This window comes from Equus przewalskii, chromosome 9, assembly GCF_037783145.1.
Source record: "Equus przewalskii isolate Varuska chromosome 9, EquPr2, whole genome shotgun sequence".
Taxonomy (NCBI): Eukaryota; Metazoa; Chordata; class Mammalia; order Perissodactyla; family Equidae; genus Equus; species Equus przewalskii.
Genome location: NC_091839.1, coordinates 35,724,435 through 35,737,847, shown reverse-complemented (window position 1 = coordinate 35,737,847; position 13,413 = coordinate 35,724,435). Strand labels below are relative to the sequence as shown.

General features: G+C 33.5%; 1 protein-coding gene across 12 annotated transcripts in view; it reads left to right on the top strand.

Annotated features, from left to right (window-relative positions):
• IBTK (inhibitor of Bruton tyrosine kinase) overlaps positions 1-13,413 on the top strand; it is a 98,623-nt gene that overhangs the window by 58,302 nt on the left and 26,908 nt on the right. For 6 of the 12 annotated variants that reach the window (XM_070559028.1, XM_070559027.1, XM_070559036.1 and 3 more), the window contains 8 exons: positions 1,768-1,828; positions 2,645-2,766; positions 4,398-4,510; positions 5,421-5,486; positions 8,460-8,608; positions 10,225-10,388; positions 12,098-12,190; positions 12,744-12,887. In XM_070559028.1, the coding sequence (XP_070415129.1) occupies positions 1,768-1,828; positions 2,645-2,766; positions 4,398-4,510; positions 5,421-5,486; positions 8,460-8,608; positions 10,225-10,388; positions 12,098-12,190; positions 12,744-12,887 (912 nt within the window). The remainder of the gene's footprint in view (positions 1-1,767; positions 1,829-2,644; positions 2,767-4,397; positions 4,511-5,420; positions 5,487-8,459; positions 8,609-10,224; positions 10,389-12,097; positions 12,191-12,743; positions 12,888-13,413) is intronic. The other 6 variants (XM_070559030.1, XM_070559029.1, XM_070559038.1 and 3 more) reach the window with 3 other exon arrangements.

Here is a 13,413-nt window from a genome sequence, read left to right as displayed (position 1 = left end):
AGATTTATTTTTAATGTAAGTCAAAATTTTATTACATTTACTCACTATGAAGTCAGTGGTGGGGAAAATAAGGTGCTTTTGTTAAACGTAGGAATTTGAGATTAGAGTTCTTGGTGTCATTTTGCATTTTTAAAGCTTCAATATCTAGTTTATTTCTGTATTTTGTTTTAATCATAGTAGTAATAACTAATACTTCCATAATAATAGTTACTAATATTAATAACTAATAATAATAGTGGTAATAATGGTAACTAATACTATGTGCCAGGTAGCATTCTAAAAGCGTTACATAGATTCAGTTGATTTTCATGAAAAACTTACAAAGTAGGTTTCTGTTTATATCCTCATACTACAGATGAGAAAACCCAGGAACCTTTTTTGTTTTTTTTGCAAAGAATCAAGAAAATCTTGATCTATATCATTTTTTATAAATGGTAATTTTTTTTGATAACTCACCTTTCAAAGTCAGGATGATCTATAATGAAACTAATTCCAAAACATGATTGAAATAAAAGTGTTCTACTAACAGATTGTTAATAATTGTCACGTAGAGTTCAATTTAGAGCAAATTCTTTTGGCAGTTTAATGCCTTGTTATTTTGTCAAAAAAGCTTTTTAAATGCAAATTAACATTATAGGATATTAGACAATGTCATTTTAAAATGCCTCTGGTATTTTAGTGTCAGAACTTGGCTAGGGTTTCAAAATAAATTTAATGTCTTTGCTGACATTACATTAGTAATTCTAATCATAGCAATTGTTTTTTACTTTGTATTGCCAAATTAAGCTCATTCAGTTTGTCAGTTAAGAATCAACCAAAATATAAAATAAGCACCAAATCTATCTAAAATATGATATTGGAAAATGATGTGTCACACTATTATTGTTCAATTATTATATTGTGACAAGTCTGTTAGCTGAATTAAGAATGGCTCATGTGCTGTGGTGATGTCTCTACTTGTATAACTTTACATAAGTAGATATACATAACTTGCATTAAAACAAAGATTTGTATAAATTTAACCATTCCTAACCGAATATGTGTTTGCGAGAAGTGTAAATAAATATATGCAGAGATGTTAAGAAAAGGAGGGCTGCACCAGAATTGACCTACATCACAAGTTAATTATCCTCAAAATGTTAATAACTGGTATGGTACAGCTTTGAATTTGCAAGTTGTTTTGTATTCATCGTAAAAATAGTTTAAAATATAAACTTTGATTTAAATTTTCACTGATACGTTAAAGTACCTCTTTGGAACCTGGGCGTTCTTTGAAATCTACTTTGAATACAGCTGATGTAATCCAGATAGCATTTTACACATGAAAATACTAAAGCCCAGGGAGGTAGTGAGTTGCTTAAGGTCATGCAGGTAATTGGTAGCATAATTCTAGAGAGAATTCAGGTATCCTGATAGTTTGGTCATTGTTCTATCAATATGGTAGTGCTTTTGTAATTAAAGATTATAATTTGTGGAAAACGAGGTTTGGAAAATGAATATTGCTATTTCGTTATGATAGAAAAAGGTTTTCTATCACTTATTTGTAAGAGTTGCGTGAGTTTTATTCAAGATATTTTGTCTATATATCTTGCTGTTTATTTGAAATATATACATACACATAATTACAAAAAGAATTTGTAGCAGTGGCATATTAATACTTTAAAAAACAACTTATTCAGCAATATAAAATGTCTCTACATATTTGAAAATCTTGACAGGTATTGGGTTCTTGAGTCTTAAGATAGAATTTTGTGTCTTATTTTTTAGGTCTCTTGATGTTTTAAGTGATGGTGTTTTGAAAGATCTTTCTGTGTTTTATAGAAAAATGGTAAGTTTTATGTTTTTTTCCTGATATTATCAACTAAAGCACTATATTAGGTCTGACTTCTCAATGGAATAATTTCCTAGTGAATTCTAATACATTAGGATCTTTAAAAATGAGAACAGAGGGCAGCCCGGTGGCGTAAGTGGTTAAGTTCGCATACTCTACTTTGACCGACCCACGCTCGTGGGTTTGGATCCCAGGTGCAGACCTATACACCACTTGTCAAGCCATGCTGTGGTGACATCCTGCATACAAAATAGAAGAAGATTGGCAAAGATGTTAGCTCGACAATCTTCCTCAAGCAAAAAGAGGAAAATTGGCAATAGATGTTAGCTCAGGGCCAATTTTCTTCACCAAAAGAAAAAAAGAGGACATAAGATTTCTTTACTGATCTCACAGTTAAGTATGATAATCAAAATTGAAAATATTTAATGAGAAAGTTATCTGTTTTAATTCCTTTATAAATGAAAGTTACTGGAAGCTTCAGAGTCTTTCATTGTTTGTTATTTACCAAAGGACAGGACAGTGCAAAAACATGGACTCACATGATCTCTAAGAAATGAATTACTTTGTATTTGATAGTAAAGTGGAGTTTTTTTGTCTAGTTTTTTATTTTCTTTTTTGAGTTTTATGGAATAAACTGTTTAATGAATCCAATCAATTTTTTACCCTGGTGTAAATTTAGGAAGTCATTAGACCTTCTAGACTTTTTTTCTAGTTAATGTCACCACATATTAAGACAAATGGGATATCGTAACTTTTAAAAAAAAAAAACTTTACAAATTTTGTATTTAAAAAGTGACATCTTTTTTTCTATAGGTTCCGGGAATGGATAGAAGAGTTATTACACCATATCAAGATGGACCAGATATTAGCTATTTGGAAGTAGAAGATGGAGATATCTTTTTGAAAGAAGAAATAAATATGGAACAAAATTATTTGTAAGCTCTGTTTCCGTTTTTTTCTTTTACTCCCTTCCTTCCTTCCTTCTCCCCTGACACCCCTGATCTTGGACACTACTGATACATTTGTATTGATATTGAAAGAAAATAATTGAGAAACCTGACATAAGAAGTATGTATTTATGTTCATTCTTAGCCTTGATAGAATACAAAGTAAATGCATAATTAATATTTGAGATATAGCAAAATTATGTATAAATGTGAAGGGAATGTAGCCTTCACGTTAAACATACTGAGCTGAATAAGTGCATTTGTCCTGGCTACCTTCCCAAACACTGCTGAGATTTTAATAAAGAAATAAAAAAGGTAAATTGTGCTAGAGCAAAGAGAACAGGAAAGGAGAAAACAACAGTCAGGAGATGTTAATAGTTTTGGAAGTTGGAAAGTGGTTGCTGAGCAGTAGTGACTTAGAACAGAAAAAACTAAAACAGAATTCTGGAAAGGCTTAATTAAGAATCAGAGATACCAGGTGTTTGAAGATCAGGGTGACTGGTTAGATTTGGAAAAGAACATTTTTTGAGATTCTTTCGAAGAACATTGATCTCTTCCTGAAGCCCCTTCAACCAAATGATTGTCCCTCCTCCATCTTGGCAGAAGACTAGAAATTTGCCCTCTGGAGAGGCTGAACCAGAGAGGAGTGTATCAGCCATTTCTCTAGATTATTCTCTGTAGAGAGCCTGGCTTGTTGAAGAGATATGACCTTCAGTGACTGACATTTCAGAGTCCTCCAACAAAACATCCCAGGTTTTATGCAGTCTCCCTGTAGTGGGGCCGACCATTTGTCAAGAGCTGCTCAGAATTTCCAATCCCTGTTTAAGGCTTACTAAGCAGCTTACAGAATTACTTTCCTTCTACTTGGTAAATGAACTGTTAAAATCTTTGGGTTTTCAAGTCATTTACTATATATATAGTAACCAACTATGTAGCTCACTGAAAAGCTGCTCTTGGGTTCCAGAGATGTTCTTTTTCTTAACCCTTTCTCTAGAATTTAGTAGCATTTGGAATACTTGAAGTTTGTAGTTATCTGGCATAGTTTTTAATATAATGCATGTCATACATCTATAATAAAATTATTAACATAAGTGTTATCCTTTACAAAGTAATAGTATTCACAGCTGGCCTGTGTAACTGCAGATGAATTATATAATGAGATCTATAATTTTTAGGTGAAACAAGACAGTTGTAGTACTCATAGATACTTTTATTTTCCCTTTCCTGATTAATAATACTCAATTCAGGGAATTAAGCATTCCCTGAAATGCTTTAAAAAGTTTCGCCAAATATTTCTAGTTTAAGATCATAGTTTGTAATAGCTTGTGTGTGAACATGTGCAGTATTTTACTTTTCAAAGTATTCCTATATACCGTCTTGTTTCTAACTTTCACAGACATGCTAGGGGTAGAACAAGGAATTGTATCACACAGAAGTTCAGTAAAATTGAGTGATTTGCTCTAGGCCACATAGATAAATGTGACTAGAACATGTATATCTTTTGTATTTTCTGTTTGACCAAAATGTTAAATACTGTTGCTTAAAATTCATAGTTCTGCTGTTTCATCTCTAACTTAATTTATTTTTAGGAAGTGACTTTTATGTTTGCTTTTTCTTAGGGAAAGTATATTCAAGAAGGCAAAAACGAAAGCAAAAAAGAAGCCACGTAAGCGTTCGGATAGTTCTGGAGGTTATAATCTTTCAGATATTATTCAGAGTCCACCATCTACAGGTTAGTGGAAAGTGTTTTAGGATATATTTCCGATCTAATCTTTCATGTCTCTATTCGTTATCTGATTCATTTAACATGTATTAAATACTATTATGTGCCATGTGCTGGGGCTACTGAAATAGAAAATAGTCCTTGTCTTAGGCAGGCTACAGAAAATGATAGTATATTGTGATACGTACTCTGACTGAAGTTTGCTCTAGGAGCACAAAAGAGGCACCCAAACTAGTCTGAGCAGATCAGGGAAGAACTCTTAAAGGAAAGTGATACCTGAGTTGGATCTTGAAGAATGAGGAGAAATTAGCCAAGAAAAGGAGGCCAATATGTTCCCAAACCTTGAGGCAGTAGCAAGAACTGTACATTTCTTGTGCATAAAGTTCAACATGGCTCGGCTGTACAGGGTATGTGCAGATAGGAGATAAGTTGGAGACGGTCAGATTTTGGAGGATATTGTATGCTTAACTAAGGAATTTGGATTTTATTTTGAACGCTATGGGTAGCTATTGATGGATTTTAAGATGGAGTGTAACTGTATAAGATTTATGTTTTTAGAAAGCCTGCTCTGTCCAGGAGCATAGAGGGTTAGAAGTGGGCAAAACATGACAGAGATACTATTATCACGTGGATTCAAATCCTAAATATCAGTACTCCAAGTGAGATGCCAAGTAAGATGCCATTCATGTGCAGAAGGAGACTATAATTCAGTAGAAGAATGCAAAACATTTTACATCTAGGCAGAATGTGAGCCTGTTTGAAAGTAATGGTTATGTAGTTTTTCTAAAATTTTTTTCCCAATTTTTTGTTTTGAAAATCTTTAACTTACTAAAAAGATGAAAGAAAAATGCCATGAACACCTATTTACCTTTCATCCAGATTTACAGTTAACCTCTTGCCACATTTGCTTTTCTTGCAGGCTTTCTAAAAAGTTGCCTATTCTCTTCCCTCATCCTCCACACACTTTTTACTGATCCACTTGGAAGTAAGTTATAGACATGACATTTTGGCCTCAACTTTAATATGAATCTCCTAAGAATAAGGATATTCTTCTACACAACCACAATACCATTATCACACCTAGGACAGTTAACATTAATTCATTAGTATTATCTAGTATTACAGTCTATATCTAGATTTCCTAATTGTCCAAAAATGTTTTTATAGCCTTTTTTTAACCTTAAAAAATACCTAGTATCCTATCGAGACTGACATTGCCTTTGCTTATTAATGTCTCTTTGGTCTCTTTTAACTAAAGCAGCACCCCTCACACCTTTTTATTTTGTTTTCAAAAGTTCAGGCCAGTAGTATTATAGACTATCCCACATTCTGGATTCATCTGATTAGATCCAGATTAAACTATCTAAATTTTAGTAGTTTCTTTAGCGAAAAATATGAAGTGAGACTATAAAATAATGAGAATACAGTATGGGTTTTAGAAATGGTAGGTGTGTCTGTAGCATAAGACATAAACTAGTACAATTTCTATCAGCAGTATTTTTATAGTCAGCCTTATACAAGCAACTTTGAAAAATACAAGTGCACATTGATTTGTGTCCCTGTGGAAAAAATAGCTATTATCCAGGGCAAAGAAGGAATACGTTTTTGTTTAATATATGAGGTATTTGACTTGTTTGATAAAGTTCAAAGGAGTAAATAATTTCAAGATTAATTGTTTTAGATAACACAAAAGATGTAAAAAAGATGGATAATATACCTAAATTGATTGAGGAAGCACTGAAGATAGGTCTTTTCTGTTTAGTACATCTCCTGACTTCTGTTCTAGGACCTTTCAAAATGTAAAATTCTGTGATTTTGTGTTTTCTGTGCTGTGTGAATTACCTCTACTCCTTGGAAGGAGGCATGGATGGACGGACAGAAGGATGAATAAACGGGTAGACAGACAGTCGTGAAACTAGGGATTTTCAGTCACTTAAAAGGTTTATGGAAAAAGCAGATATTTGGTTTGTTTTAACTAATGTTATTGTTAGCCCATGTGTTAGAGTCTTAGCATTTCAGAGCTGGAAGAGACGTTAGTAATGAACTAATAAACCTGAGGAAACAAACTCAGAAAACTTAAGTGATTGGAGGTAGTTTCAGATAGAAATAGAATTTATTTTCTTGATTCCAGTTCTGTATTCTTCCTTCTGTTCCACTCTTTCTGTGGCCAAAGTGGATAATGATTAAATGATTAAATTTAATTAGGAGCCAAAAAGACCTTTTCTGGAAGAAAATTTGAATGTGAGATAAATTTCATCAAAGATAGTTGTGTGGGGCCGGCCTGGTGACGCAGCAGTTAAGTTCGCATGTTCCACTTTGGCAACACGGGGTTCGCTGGTTCAGATCCCGGGTGCAGACATGGAACCACTTGGTAAGCCATGCTGTGGTAGGCATCCCACACATAAAGTAGAGGAAGAAGGTACGTATGTTAGCTCAGGGCCAGTCTTCCTCAGCAAAGAGAGGAGGATTGGCAGCAGTGAGCTCAGGGCTAATCTTCCTCAAAAAAACAAAAGATAGTTGTGTGAAGGCTTAACATTTATTTGTGTTGATCCTTAAAGTAAAGTTAGATGAAGGACGTTTGGTGAATATATTTTTTACCAAAAGTAATTGTTGGCCACTTTAATCATCCTCTTTATTCATTAGATTGATTTCTGATTGACTTTAGGGAGCATTCTAGTATTAAATATACTCTCTTAGGTAAAAATTTATTACTCTTAAAAATATTTTGAAAGATTGTGTGGGGAAAAAAAGTTTGAATGTTATTTTGAAATATATTTTAGCAGTGTTAACAAAAGAGGCATATATCTTGTCAAGGTGATTTATTATCTGTATAATAATAAATATAAGAGATGGTATGTTTTATTTATTTATGTATTTATTTTTTGGTCAGGAAGATTGGCCCTGAGCTGAAGTCTATTGCCAATCTTCCACTTTTTGCTTGAGGCAGATTGGCCCTGGGCTAACAGCTGTGTCAGTCTTCCTCTATTTTGTATGTGGGATGCTGCTACAGCATGGCTTGATGAATGATGTGTAGGTCCAGGCTCCGGATCTGAACCCGCAAACCCTGGTCCGCTGAAGCGGAGTGCACGAACTTAATGACTATGTCACTGGGCCAGCCCCTGTTTTATTTATTTTTAAATCAGTTGTACAACTTTTAGTTACAGCTCGTATAATGTGTTTATTTTGTTTATTTTGCTACTTCATTTAGATTCTACTGAATTTGAAATATGTGAAAATAAACACATGAACCTAAGCAAAAGTTTACTTTTTACTCTGTTTGTATTTGAAATCATTCTGGTCTGCTAGTGCACCTGGATACCAGGTGTGGCAGAGACAGGTATTTAGCTTGTCTAAGGGAAGAAATGGTATACACATTTTATAACAACTCTTTTGCTTTAGGTGACAAGCTAATTAAAAATAGCTCTGAATCCACAGATATTTTGCAGAAGGAACAATCCTCAAATAGGCTACAGTTGGCTTCAGCAAAGCCTCTGCTTACTGGGTTAATATCTTGACTAGATTAGAGGCAGAAAGGCTACCATGCTCCTCCCACACAGAGTGGGGCCATTCCTCTTCTGCGTGAGAACAGAGGTGCAGGGAGAAAGGTGGGAAAGGGGTCTGGAGTTTATTAATTTTGTCTTCCTTCTTTATGGGGAAAAAAGTTCTGAATCACTTCTTAAAGCAGATCCCAAAGAACTGTCTTCCTCAGGTTTATTGAATAATTGGTGTAATTGAAATGAATAAAACTGTTGTTTTAAAATCTCCTCCATTTCAGTTTTTCAGCTGATTTCTTTCTTCACTTAGCTTGAATTGCTAAGATTTTGGTACTGTGACTATAATTTAACGTTCTTAAACCTGGATAAATGGAAGCTTTTAGCTCTGGTTTGGTTTGGTGAATGTAATACATGTATGTTTGCTGTATATATGTTTAAATATTTTTAAAAATTTTGCATTTTAGGATTATTAAAGTCTGGTAAGACCACTTCTGTGGAATCTCTTCCAGAACTATTGACATCAGACTCTGAAGGAAGCTATGTAGGAGTGGGTAGTCCTAGAGATTTACAGTCCCCTGATTTCACAACAGGATTTCATTCAGATAAGATGGAGGTTTGTTTTTATTTGTTTATTAATGTACTGTTTTTTTTTAATTTCAAATTTTAGGTTTATAGACAGTTTATCTTTAGTTTTTCATCAGTTTTACTCTTACCTTTAAAACATTCTCCTGGCTGGTTTATAAGAAAATATAATTAATGACATGTATAGTATTAGTTTTCTGAAATTTGCTTAATGTTTCTGGTTTTAAAGATTTTAATGGCAGTTTTGAGCCCTTTACGACATTGTATTTCTGTTCTTTCTGCAACTAAAGTGTAGTGTTAATGTAAAATATAGCAACACTGTATAGACACATTGAAAAATATATTTTTAGCTAAATTACTTGAAATTATTTTGTGAAATGTCAGTTAATAGCAGCTAAAAATTGTCAAAGGAAAATTGTTTTGAAAGTAAGCCTAATTTCAAATTCTGCATAGTGTCTTTCCTCCATGGTGTAAACTGGAGCAGTACAATCTCGAATGGAGTTCTTCTCCTATTCTAGTACAGTCGACATTAAGGTACAGGATTCCTAGTCTGGTCAACTCTGAGGAGGCCTTTTTTTAGACATTTCTTAACATTTTATTCCATAATTGTTAATCTATAGGGAAGGAAAATGTCTAACCTATTAGATATAGAGTCATTTTTTCCTAACTCTGTACATCCACAAAACAGAACTTCTAGAAATTTGTGAGACAATGGAAAATTTACCCTCTCTTCTTCTAGGCCTCAAAGATTGATTAAAAAAAAAATTTTTTTAATGTAGGGTAGAAATTTAGGGGCAATTCATACTAAATCTAAGGTTGGTCTGGAAGACAGTTGAGGTTTAAAGGAAGGTTGGAGGCATGCTGTGAATGTCCAGCAGTAGTAGAAGAATCTCTTGTGGCAGTTGAAAGACTATTTTAGTAACTTTCTTGACCTATTGTAATAGCGATAGTTTGAGGGTTCCTTTTGAAGTGTCACTATTATTTGACTAATTTTATTCAAATTGAATTATATGACTTTTATAACAAACTTTCATTTTGTTTCATATTAAAGTCATGGACATTAATTTTAGTTACTGTTTCATATCTTATTTGAACAACTTTTATTTGTTAACTTTCTTTTTTTGAGGAAGATTAGCCCTGAGCTAACTGCTGCCAGTCCTCCTCTTTTTGCTGAGGAAGACAGGCCCTGAGCTAACATCCATGCTCATCTTTCTCTACTTTATAACTGGGACGCCTACCACAGCACGGCTTTTGCCAAGTGGTGCCATGTCCACACCTGGGATCAGAACCAGCGAACCCCGGGCCGCCAAAGTGGAACATGCGAATTTAACCACTGTGCCACTGGGCCGGCCCCCGTTTACGTTTTTAATGCCTACGTAAATAGGGATTTAATATGCAAACTTATTTCCCTAAACATTATTCCCAAAGCTCACAGTAATTGAGTTATAGTTACTGATATGGTCTGTGAATTGGTTAAGGTACTAAACTTTAGAAGAACTGAATTGAAAATGCTAGATGATGACTGTCATAAGATTTTACTCTTTGGTATAATTTAACCAATATTTATTAAGTACCAACTATGTGTTAGCTGTTGTGCTAGGTGCCTGCTATTACTCACTTTTTGTTTTTTATTTTTTTTACCCCCAGGGGAAAATTAAACCATATGTTAATGGTACACCTCCTGCATATTTTAGGGATGATTTAAAACCCTGGGAAAAATCACCAGTATTTAAAATATCTGCTCCACAGTCCATTCCCAGTAACAGAATTGATACTACAGGCTCTTCTAGTTGGGTTGCTGGTTATTTCAGGTAGGATTTTCATTTTGTTCTGTACCTGAGAAATATTCATTTTTAGTCAAATGAAAATTTTAAGGAAGCACAATTAAAAAACATTAATGTGAATGTCTAATACACAGAAAATTACCTAAGTGCGTACAAATTACTGCTACATACATACAAATTACAAACCTAAGAGCTAAAATAGGCTCTTTTTCCTAGATAAAAATTTAGTTATCTTTGTGTTGTCATCAGTGAATACTAGCAAATACTATTTAACACATGTGTGCATGCACATACACACACATATATAGTCACTTGATAGCAGCTTTTTTTTTGGTAGTATATATTACTCCCATTTGGTAGTATATAAAACTCCCATGCGGGAAGACCATTTCATCATCTGTAGGATTACTTTATCTTTTTTTTTAGCATATTAAGGGGTATTTAAGATCTCACAAAATATTGTTATTTACAGTAAATTTTCAGAGGATATTCACTTAATGTTATACTGTGCTGTTTTTTTTTAAAGATTGGCACCTGAGTTAACTGTTGCCAATCTTCTTTTTTTTTTTTTTTTCCTGCTGTTTCTCCCCAAAACCCCCAGGACATAGTTGTATATTCTAGTTGTAGGTCCCTCTGGTTGTGCTGTGTGGGATGCCACCTCAACATGGCCTAAGGAGCAGTGGCATGTCTGTGCCCAGGATCCAAACTGGTGAAACCCTGGACTGCCAAAGCTGAGCGCTTAAACTTAACCACTTGGCCTCAGGGCCGGCCCCCTATACTGTGCATTTAACTTACCTATATTTTATTCATATTTTTTTTATTTAGAAAAATCAGTTTTTAAAACTGGAGGAGTAGATATAATTAGAATGCAGTATTCTTTCAGCATGCTTATTGAATTTGTGCTTCATCTTTATATATCTACTCTGGTTTATAATAGGGTAAAACTCTTAATTGACTGACCAGTTATATTATCATCTGGACCATTTGTGTAATTATTTTGAAATATGCTGTATTTTGCACAGTTTGAATAAAGATTATGATGTCCCAGTTTATGTAGCTTCATGGTCTAAAGGTGGTTCAGAAGTTAATTTCAATATTTTTGGCCTTTTTAAGTAAACATATTTGTGGGAACAGACGGAAACATCTTCTAATTATTAATGTTAGACTATTTTATTAAACATATTTTAAGAATAGCTGGGTGTAAAGTCAGCAGGATAGATTGGCTATTTCTAAAGATTGTAGAATTTTTTTCTCATTATGCTACAACTCCCTTTGGTAGATCTCTAATTGTTGAGCATTCCTAAGTTTTTCCATTAAATCTTTCCTTTGTTAACATTAGGCAGTAGTAAGAATTTTGTTTGTTAAAAAAGAAAGAATGTAATTTTCAAGTTCCATTCATCTTAAAGGATAAGAATTTAAACAGAACTTTGAGTTCTTTTGCCTAAGTTAGATAAGATAAAAATCTTTCTGTTGCTTGGCTTTTTTTTCTTTAAGAGTTTCACTTATATCACTTGACATTATGACTTGGGATGCATTTTAGTTGTTAAGTATGTATGCGTATGTAACAGCAGCTTTCATTCAAAACGTCATTTTTGCAGTTTGCCACAGCTGACGAAATCGATCTAAATTATCCTCTCGTTATCGATCTTTATATACAATTTACAGTTTCAGTGAAGTTTGGGGGTTGGACTTTATGGATAAATAGCATTGTAAAGTAACTTTTGTGTGTCTTTTAGTCCCGTCAGCCCTCCTGTCGTGGATCTCAGAACCATCATGCAAATTGAAGAAAATAGACAAAAATGTGGAGCTACACCAAAAACAAATTTGGGGTTGGTTAAAAAAAATCATAAAAATGGAAAGACCCTGTTGTGTTTTGGTTCTACCCTAAAGAACTGGAAAGACCTACTGGACCTTTCGTATTATTTTTATGCATTTGATGTTAAAGTTAATTATAAGGGCTTTCCTAGATAAGTTAGCATCTGTAACATTATTTCTTAAATATACGCTAAAGATTAAGTTGGGTTGCCCAGCTCTTGTGGAATACAGTATTACATGCCAGAAACTTGCCTCTAAAATGATCATTGTGGACTATTTCTGATGCAAGTGTGATATATAAGTGTATTTTAGCAGGAGGGCTCATATGTAACTATTACTTGACCATTGATAGTATAAACTGATATTGTCACTGTTGAAACTTGTGGCCATTTTGATGCCACAGGTAATAGTAAAATCACATCAGAGAAACATAAAGCAATGTAATTACCTGTAACCTTCATTAAACAGTAATTAATGCTAATTGGTTTAATTTCTAGCAAAGTGATTTCTCATGGAATTAGACTTTCTCAGAAGCAGTGCAACTAATTGGTTTAACTTAATTTCTAGCAAAATGATTTCTCATGGAGTTAAACTTTCTCAGAAGCAACGAAAAATGATTGCACTGACTACCAAAGAAAATAATTCAGGAATGAATAGCATGGAAACTGTTTTAACTACTCCTTCCAAAACTCCAAAACCAGCGAATGCATGGTATGCTCTAATTTTTATTAAAATAAGCATAGATCTGTGCATTAGTTTTTAAGGTAGTTATTGGCTTCTGGGGTTGTTTCCCACCTGTCTCTTCACATACTTCATTTCCCTCTTTGCTTTTAAGTTAAATATTGGACCTTTGGAAATACTTTATTTTTTTTTTGTTTTGACAAGTGCATCATGGTTTTCAAAAACTTTCTATATGTAGATATAATTTCTTCTTGGTATTCTAATTGGTGTTTATTGCTTAAGCAATTTAAAGGAGCGTTCTTATGTTTTCATTTTTTGTAAGAAATAATATGTATCATAGAAATATTTGATAAAAGCAAGCATTAATTTTTTTTACCACCCTAATTTCTTTGTCTTTCTGTATGCATCATTAATATCTTTGTGTTGCTATAATCATAGCTTGTTATTGTCATGTTTTTAAGCAGGGCTATTTACTTAACATTATATCATGTAAGTTTTCTCCATTAGAATTTACTAATAATGGCAGCATTGGTAGGAATAATCTCCAAAGAAGTCA